This window comes from Anomalospiza imberbis, chromosome 14, assembly GCF_031753505.1.
Source record: "Anomalospiza imberbis isolate Cuckoo-Finch-1a 21T00152 chromosome 14, ASM3175350v1, whole genome shotgun sequence".
Lineage (NCBI taxonomy): Eukaryota > Metazoa > Chordata > Aves > Passeriformes > Viduidae > Anomalospiza > Anomalospiza imberbis.
The window spans coordinates 6,939,535-6,948,747 of NC_089694.1; the positions used below are offsets into that span (position 1 = coordinate 6,939,535).

Below are 9,213 nucleotides of genomic sequence, written 5' to 3' on the forward strand. Positions count from 1 at the left end.
TTGCCCAAGTCGGTCCCAAACCTGAATACTGTCAGGAACTAGGATCACGTCTCATAACGAGTTTGACACCAGATTTCTGAATGCTGAGCCCGCTGTCATTGCACTCAAAGCCCTGCTACGCGCTACAGCAGCCAGGGAAGGCTGGGGAGAACACTGGGAAAGCCTGCGGGACTTAGATCGGAGAGGGCCTAATCTTGAAGAAAGCTGTAAAACCTTTTCCGCGCTAACACGGGAAAAAGGCGCCGGCTTTGTGGCCGGGGTGGGACTCGAACCCGGATCCTCCCCAGCTCCCGGCCCGGCCGCGCCCCCGCGGCGCGCGCGTCCTAGCGACCGTTGCGGCGTTTCAAACACACACGCGCTCCGCCCACGGCCAATCAGCGCGCGCCCCGCCCCGGGGGCTGTCGGGAGCTCTCCCGCCGCCGAAGCGGTGCCGGGGTGCGGAGCCAGCGCGCATGCGCCACGCGAGGCGGGCGGCGCTGCCTGCGCCCCGATCCCCGCGCATGCGCAGTGCGCGGCGGCGGCGGGCGCGGAGCGCGGTCGGCAGCGAGGGAAGCACCGGGAGCAGCACCGGGAGCAGCGGGAGCAGCGGGAGCGCTCCCACCGCCACCGCGGGCAGCGGCACCGGCTGCAACCGCTGGAGGAATTGGCCGCCCCCGGGCCGCCCCCGGGATGCGGCGCTGCTGCGGCCGCCCCCCCCGCCGGGCCCGGCGCGCCCCCGGGCTGAGCCCGCGGCGCCGCCCGCGGGGCCTGTAGGGCCGGGGCAGCGGCGGCCCGAGGAGCCGCGGCGGCCGCCGGCAGTGAATGGGCGCCGCGGCGGGGCGGAGGAGCCGGAGCCGCCGCGATGGCTCAGGAGAAGATGGAGCTGGACCTGGAGCTGCCGCCGGGGAGCGCCGCGGCCCCGGGCGACGGCGGCGGCCTGAGGCGGTCGAACAGCGCCCCGCTCATCCACGGGCTCAGGTGAGCGGCCCGGGGGGCTCGGCTCATGGAGCCCTGGGGTCGCCGCTGCCCGCCGGCCTGGCGGGGGGCCTGTGCCAGGCCCGGCGCTCCCTCAGCGGCCTGCGGATCGTGTCCCTTGTCCCACGGGGGGCCGCCAGTGCCCCGTTGTCCCCCCTCGGTTCAGGGAAGGTGCTCGGCGCGCTCCCGGCGACAGCTGTGCTCCCGTTCGAATAAAAGGATGTTTTCAGCGCTCTGGAGGCTGCAGCGCGTGTCACAGCGCTGTGGAGCTTTAAGTAAAGCGCCCCCAAAAAAGCTGTTCACAGAACTTTGTTTTCTCCCCCTGCAGTGACAACTCCCAGGTGTTTCAGCCTTACGTGTTGCGGACTCGCAGGAACAGCACGACAGTTATGAGCCGTCATGGAATGGTGAGGAATCTGAAGCATGTCATGTTTACACACAGCAAGGAATAATTGGAGTAGAGAAATGAAGTTAAACTTGATTTATATTTGCACTAAGTATCCTAGCAAGCTTCCAAGCTGCAGAATAAGCTTTTTTTTCACCTCTAACTGCAGCCTATAATGAAGTAATACTGGTGTGTTGATTGTCCCCAGGAAGACAAGAGCAGTTGACGTTTTATGTGACTCCCCATATTAAGTCCAGTTTTAAAGTTAATTTGAGCCTGTATTAGAAGAGTAGAATGTTATCATAATTAAGTGTCTTGAAAGGGTGTTTTACTTTGTTCTGAAAATGGACAGTGTCACAGTTCTTTGTTGACCTGTTTGACATAATGCTTTTCTTTTGCAAAGGCAGAAGAACACTATCCTCAGAAAATCACTGAAAGAAGGGGAATTTATTTGTTGCTCTCTGTTATAAGTCTAGTAGTGTACACTACTGCAGTTGTTTAACTTTTCAAAGATGTTGCATTTCTTTTTTTCTTCCCTCTCCTTGTCAGGTGAGGGATTTATGTGCTCCTTCCACTGAAATTTTTCTGTCTTGTCTGAGGGTAGTGAAGATTAACTATTGCTTTTCTCAAAACCTTAAAAACCTGACATAAGTTTCCTCTATCTCTTCTGTTCAGGAAAGGTGTCAGGGACTTTTAATTCAAAGTCTTCTGTTGTGAGCCTTCTTAAGAATCCAGAATTTTGGAGCGTGTCAGTAGGTGAGACATTGGACACACGGCCATCCTGAGTGGGAGCTGTTGGCCCATTTATATGTGGTGTTAGAGTTCCAGAGGAGTTAGGTGCATAAAATTGCACACAATTGAAAACTTGCAGAAGTTAAGCTTTAGGGAGTGTTGTTCAAGACTGAGTTGAAGCACTGAGATTTCTCCTTTACAATAGCCAGCAGGTTGAGTAAGGTGTCCTACAGGAGTTTGTCACATCCTGGGCAGTGGGGAATGGTGTAACAATCACAGTTTTATTTGTAGTGCCTCCCTTGTCTAAATGGCATCTGTAACTATTTGTGTACTTGAGATGCTGAGCTGTATCTGCCTGCAAGTCAGATCCATGCCACTTGCTGAGTGATACAAGGAATTTGTAAGTGGTAAAACAAGTCTTTTCTCTTGAAGGTCAGTGTTTGCTTTTTTGCGACATTGCTTGACTCATCCACATGTAGTTGTGCAGCTCATTTTGAACTCCCTAAGAATGTAGTTGATGGTAAATAGTGTGCATGCAGCCAGTTGTGTGTGATTTAATCATTGTGGCTGTCACTTTTTTTTCCAGTTTTTGTCATCATCTCCTATTCGTATTCCTAGCAGCCGACTTCATCAGATCAGAAGGGTAAGTGGAGTTTTTACCTGTGTATTCAGTGACAGAATGAACAGTACTATATGATACTGAAGTACTTGCACACTGGGGGTTTCTTTCCTATTGAGTATTTCAAGTACTAAAGAAAATGGAATATTTCTTAAGATTTAATTTCAACAAGGAAGTGGCCTTGCAAGGCTTATTGTTGTGTTTAAGCTGCCTTGCATTTTGGAAGTATTTAAGAGAAGCAGAGAGTTGGGCTGGTGACTGTCCTGTCTTTCTGTGTAGTGGTTCTGCTGTTCATATTTCAATCCTGATGGTAAATAATGGAATCACGAGTGTTATTTCAAGTACCTGTGATGAATCAAATGTTATGGGAAAACTTAGGATGTTTATCTCTTGCAGGAGGAAGGAGTGGATTTAATGAACAGAGAAGCAGCACATGAAAGGTGAGTGTTATTGAAAGAAGATGATAAAATAGCCAGAGTTATCCTCTTTGTAGCTACTGATGGGGTTTTTTGTATTCTAGGGAAGTGCAGACAGCAATGCAGATAAGCCAGTCATGGGAGGAAAGCTTGAGTCTGGTAATCTTTTTATAGATGTTTCCTATTTAATTCCACTTTTACACTCAAATGACAAATTTAAGGGAAGGAGAGGAATTAACTGTGAAAATAATTTGAGAAGAATTTAAGCCCATCTGCTTTAGCTACTTTGTGCATTTGACCCAATGACTTTTCATTAGAAGGTTGTGCCTTGGATTTCAAGGTAATGTCCTGTGGCAGTGTTAAGTCTGAAACCTTGTATTCACAGAGCGACAATGACTTGGACAAGTCTGAGAAATCTTTTTCCCCAAAGAGAATAGACTTCATTCCAGTTTCGCCTGCACCTTCACCTACAAGAGGAATAGGAAAGGTAGGATAAGTGAAATACCAGGCTGAGACAATATTTCAGAAATCTAGACCAAGCTGAACTGTCAAGATCTGTAACTTCACAAATTGTTCTGTAGTTTTAAAAAAACCCTGAAAAAGCACCAAAAAAGCCAAATCCATATTTTGTTGGTTTCTTAGAATCAAGTGGTTGCCATCTGCGAGCCTGCAGAGTCTAAGCAGTGAAACTGGATGTTTTCAGTTACTGCTGGTTGTGCAGTGTTTGGGTGGGTTGGGTCCTGGTTCTGGGGAAGCTGGAAGAGGTCATGAAAATAGTCATGGACAGGATCTCCGGGTGCAGAAATGGGGGGATTCTGGGGAAGAAGCACCAAAATTGGACTGCAAGTCTGTATGGTGAGAGATGAAAATGTGTCCATCATTTATGGAAAGGAAGGCACAAATGCACTCTGAAGGAGAACTTGGGTGTGTTGAACTCACACTGAAAACTGGTGGCAGATGGCAGAGAAAGAGCTGGATGTTAGGTAAACTACTTTTCCAGTGAGGATTGGAAAAATGAAATGTGGCACAGAGAAGTGGGCACCTGGGTGTGAAGATGGGCTGATTTACCTTGTTGGCACCCTCTTGTGTGATTCTGCTTTTGTACAAAAAAGGAGCAGTCTGTGTGCTTCTACCAGATTGGTGCATGTAACAGCCACTTATGAGTGCTGGGTAAATGTGTTCCTGGGAAAACACTGATGCTGACAGATGGTTCTGTACCTTTGGAATTCTGACTGTAAAACACTAGCAGATAACTTGACAGAAAGATTTTTGTGTTTAGCTAGAAGCATTCATGGGCTATGCTCAAATTAACTGCAGAATCACAGACCTAAATATCCTCTTTTACTCTGGAATATTGTCAGTTTTCAGGTCAGATGTATTTTGAGTCAACTCAACTTGTTTGTTTGACAAGCCCCTTGAACAAACTAAGTCCTGAGTACTGTACTGCTGTTTCTAAATGTAACAAAGAACAGAAACAATTCTCTTATTTAGAGAACAGTGTCTATTTCAGTTTTACTTCTCTTGTGGGTTTCAATTTTAGCTTAATCTGAGCAGAATTGCATGGGCCAGTATGTTTTCGTAAGTTAAGTTCTGATACTTGTAATATTATATTTGATAGTCTGTGTAATCTGTTGCTAGCTTTTCTTTAAGAATAAAAAGGGAATAGAAGGGGGGATGTTTGTTTTGGAGGGTGGAGTGTAACATCTTAGTATTTTAAAGGAAATTTTAAACTGTCTTCATTTGAACCTTCTTCCTGCAGCAATGTTTTTCACCATCATTGCAAATGTTTGTGAGCAGTAATGGATTACCTCCAAGCCCTATTCCCAGTCCAACAAGGCGATTCTGCAAGTAAGTAATGAGTGTCTGTTGTGCTAACATTGGAATTTAAGCTAAAGATTAATTCAAGTTCATGCTAAGGCATTAAAAGAGATTTCAGTTTTACAACTGCCGAAGCAATGCCACGTAAAAATGTTCTGAAAGTTCATCCTTCACCAATGGCAGCTTTATGTGTGTGCTCTTATAGAGCATGTGTCAACTTTAAACTAGACCTGGTAACTTGGGGGGGAAGTCCTCAGGTATTTCAAATTAACTTTGTCAGCAGATTTGTTTTATATAAATACGCTGCTAAATTTAGAAAAGGATTGAAATGAGGATGTGATTCACTAAGGGAAGGAGAAAACCTTAGCAAATCTTTAACAACTTCATGTGGCAGATTATCTGCTCTAATAGGCAGCCCTTATTTGTTATCTGTGTATTTAGATTCCACAAGAATTACACTTGTGCAGGAATAACTTTATAACTTTGAAGATTGCTTCATATGCTGTGGTTGTGTGGATTTGATGCAAATTGGAACCTTTACAGGCCTGACTCTCAGTATTCTCTCTTCAGCAGGAGGAGTCAAAGTCCAATCAACTGTATCAGGCCCAGTGTTCTTGGCCCCATTAAAAGAAAAGGTATGTGTATTCACCTTACCAGATGCTTTAATATGGATGTAGTTTCCTAGCTGGATACATTATTTGTTATTCTGTAAATACAATGCGCTTGTATCCACAGTGAGCTGGAATTCGCCAGGCGTAGCTCAAAAATACAATGTAAAGTAGCTAATCCAAAACACAGGAATGAAAAACTTAATAAACAGCTACTGCTTGACAGAGGCAAACTTTGTTACACATCAAATTAAATGTCAGAGAATGTTCATAACATTCCTACAAGTACCACTGAACAGTGCACACCCTTCAGGTCATCTTAGGAATGTTGTTTATCATGCAGTATCTTCTAAACTTAGTACTGAATGTTTGTTTTCACTCTAAAAGTTCAGAAGGTGAGTGTTTAGTGAAATGGAATAGATCAGTGCCCTTTCTTCCTGAAGGGGGAAAATGCATTCTTTCCTGGAACTGTTCAATATTGGAGATTTCCAAGTAACATCCTCAATCAAATCTCCACAGTAGAACTGTAAAAATGAGATATTCTTAAAGTGTGCCTTTAGCTGTGCTTATCCTTTCTGCTTTTTTTTTAACTTAGGCATTCTTAACTGCACCAAAACATCCTTTTATTGTACAAGACTTACATTTAGGCTTTGAGAAAAGTTACTGGTTTTGTTATGCTTTTTTTTTTTTTAGTACTGCTTGTCCTGTCAGAAAAAGAACATTGTCTAACTGGTACTGATTTGACAGAGGAGAGAGACAAGTTTTCTCATACATGTCAGTTCTAGCTCGGCTTTTGTTTTCTGTGAATTTTAGAGGCGCTAAAAATGAACAAAAGTTTATTAAGCTAAATGATCAGTAAGGAATAAATATCCACACTTACACTTTACACAAATTGTAAAAGTAGTGCAGGTGGAGAGACAAGCCTTCCCTCACCAAATCCATGTGCTCCTATGGAGCATCTTCTACAAAGTGGAGATATGAGTTTTCCTTTTCTTACTTGAAATATCAAGGAATTTTCAAAATGCTGCTTAATTTTGAAACATCTAACCCATTTAAATGAATTTAGTTTCTTTTCCTAAATACATGGTCCTGGTTTTTTTTGAATTTTAGCTGTAGATTTATAGTAGGAGAAGGAAAGACATGAACTGAAGAACTTTTCACTGCCATACTGGTGAACTCTGCAATGTATTGTAGCAGTGCCGATTTGTCTCTGTGAAATTTAAGGGACAAAGTGTTACCTAAGTTGGTGTTTTGTTCATTTTTCTGCAAGACCAAGTACTTTATAAATGTTTTTTTGCTCATTCTGCTTGCTAGAAGCAATTATTCCTTGCCTTAAGATAGGAATGTATCCCTGTGGGCTGAAGGAAATGAAAGTTTTGGAAGTTCCCAGTCTTTTATAAAAGGTAGCAGTGTGATTGTGTTGCAGAATGTATAGAGTGGTTTGGTATAATGCTCAGCCTCTGTCAGGTTTTTGAACTGACTCTGCAACTACTGTAAAGTGTAGGTAAAAGCCAGAAAATTGTTACCATTTCATGCTTTATTTTCCCCTCAAAGTAAGAATGAAAATATACTGTAATTGAGAGGGTTTTTTTTTTAAATTTTCAAGTTCATGATATTTTCAAATGTTTGTTGTAGAGCAGCTATTAGTGAGCCAGCTCATTCTCACTGCAGATTATGCTAAACAGATTACATTAATTCTCCCCATCATATTTAATCTCTTAATGTCTGTAGATGGTTACAGGTACAAAGACAGTCTGATCCATGATGAGTAAGTGGAAATGCTTCTACATTTTTATGTGGAATTTATTCCATTCAGCTTTCCTATACAAGTGTACCCATGCATCAGAATTTGTTGTACAGGGGAGGGTGAAACTGAACCCAGCTGTCATTCTTGTTTTCATAATCACTAACAATTTTAAACTTCATATTTTGACTTATATCAGTTACCTCATCTCAGCTGTTTACTTAAAACTAAGTCATGGTAATTAGTTTGCTTTAGATTATTTTGTCTGATTGCAGTACAAGTAGCAAGTTTTATGTCTTTGAGATCATTGTAGCCCCTCAGATACTGCTGAAGTTTTAGCTTAGGATGGACTGGATGGTCTAACAAGAGCTGTCATCAAATTGATGTCTTAGCCAGGTGCTTGGTTGGGTGAATTAGAGAACTGGTGTTACAAATTCAACCTTGGAGTGTTGTTGGTCAAACCTGTCTTTGACAGCAGACAAATATTAAATGGATGTTGCAGAGACTCAAGTGAGTTTGATTATTTACACTGTTTTCCTTAGGTGAAATGGAAACTGAAAGTCAGCCAAAGAGACTTTTCCAAGGAACAACCAACATGCTTTCTCCAGATGTTACACATCTGACAGATCTCAGTTCATGGTAAAATATTTCATGTGCCCTGAAATGCCAAAACAAGTAATGTGCATTTATCACAAGCTTTCTAGTTTGTTTTTTTTTCCCAGGAAAAAATACTTCATGTGTATCTTGTGGATGTGTATTCATGGAAGCTATCCTGTGGTAGGGTCCTGTGACAGTGCTCCTTCTTCTTTGACCAATTCTTCCTGAACAGACTCTAGCCTTGATTTTGGGTATCAAAGCCTTTACACTGCATATAATTGTTACAAATCCCTGTTGATTCATCAGCACAGTTACTTCAGTTCATCGTTACAGAATGTTTGCAGGCAGTGGTCATACAGAGTCTGTGGCACTTCACTGAATACTTAGGAAATGTGTGTGGGTACTAATTGTTCTTGTCCCTAAGTTCACGATTTTTAGAGTTATCTTTCTTTATTACAATCATAAAATACCAAGGGTTTTTTTGTATTGAGTCCGATACTAAGTATTCAAAAATATCAGCTGTTATCACTTAAATTTCAGTTTACCTACAGACTTGAAACTGCCTAGATGGTTTTGCCATGTTGCTTCCCCCTAAATTGTAAAAGCATCAATTTGTGTGCCCTCTGGGATCTTGTATCTAGACTTCAAAATCCAAACACAGGAATTTTGTGAGAAAAATAAGTCTCAATCTTGCTTTGAGTAGTGCCGTGTTAAAGAGCATACCAGCTAATTAATGACATTTTTGCTGCATTGCTGATTAATTTATTATATTTCCTTTACTATAAGTTTTTAAGATTTTATACTTACTTGTTGTCGCCTCCTTTCTACGTCTGATTAAAATCACCTTCATAATTTATTCTGCATGTTAAAAAAACCCAATAATTCTGCTCCTCATTCCCGTGAGGAGCATGAATATCTCTAACATGCTACAGAAAACAAGGAGTTTTCAGGGCTGCCAGTCTTGCAGTAAAGACTGAGTGGTAGTATAGGTCTCCTACAAGTCGTGTCCAAGGGTGAAGTATGTCAGCTTTGTCCAGAGCCTCGTGGCCCTGCACTAAAGGACCTTTTTCCCTTTCCCCAGCCTGTCCTCGGATATTCTCGATGGGAGTAGCAGCAGTGTTGGCTCTTCCTCTGATTCCCTGACTAAAGGCAGCATCACCACGGAGTCTCCAGTGACGTGCTCCAACTCCTGCTCCTCGTTCATTCTGATGGATGACTTCTCACCCAAGTGACTTTACCAAGTCCTGAGTCAGTGTCTGGCTGTGCTGTCCCCTTCCTGTACACTCGTACAGAGAAATGAACTCTGATCCTTGAACCATTCATATGAGGTTTATTAAAAG

General features: G+C 43.1%; 1 protein-coding gene and 1 non-coding gene across 3 annotated transcripts; both read left to right on the forward strand.

The window, feature by feature from the left end:
* The first annotated feature begins 506 nt into the window (after positions 1–506).
* Positions 507–9,188, forward strand: PABIR2 (PABIR family member 2). 2 transcript variants are annotated; one of them, XM_068204690.1, is made up of 10 exons: positions 507–957; positions 1,283–1,361; positions 2,658–2,714; positions 3,087–3,130; positions 3,211–3,265; positions 3,492–3,593; positions 4,866–4,954; positions 5,495–5,559; positions 7,819–7,915; positions 8,955–9,188. In XM_068204690.1, exons 1-10 carry the CDS (start codon positions 842–844, stop codon positions 9,103–9,105), a joined length of 855 nt encoding a protein of 284 aa, XP_068060791.1. In that variant the 5' UTR covers positions 507–841; the 3' UTR covers positions 9,106–9,188. The 2 variants fall into 2 exon arrangements, with proteins under 2 accessions (XP_068060791.1, XP_068060792.1); XM_068204691.1 differs by having other exon boundaries at positions 5,498–5,559.
* On the forward strand, positions 8,732–8,875 carry LOC137482792 (small nucleolar RNA U109). The gene has a single exon (XR_011004209.1). It is a non-coding gene; the product is annotated as a small nucleolar RNA U109 (small nucleolar RNA).
* Positions 9,189–9,213: the final 25 nt, after the last annotated feature.

Bases quoted from the DNA above. Each gene is read 5' to 3' on its own strand.
- PABIR2 (XM_068204690.1), top strand. From the start codon at position 842: ATGGCTCAGGAGAAGATGGAGCTGGACCTGGAGCTGCCGCCGGGGAGC. The intron at 1,362-2,657 runs GTGAGGAATCTG...TTTTTTTTCCAG, and splicing joins TTATGAGCCGTCATGGAATG to TTTTTGTCATCATCTCCTAT. The intron at 4,955-5,494 runs GTAAGTAATGAG...TTCTCTCTTCAG, and splicing joins CCAACAAGGCGATTCTGCAA to CAGGAGGAGTCAAAGTCCAA.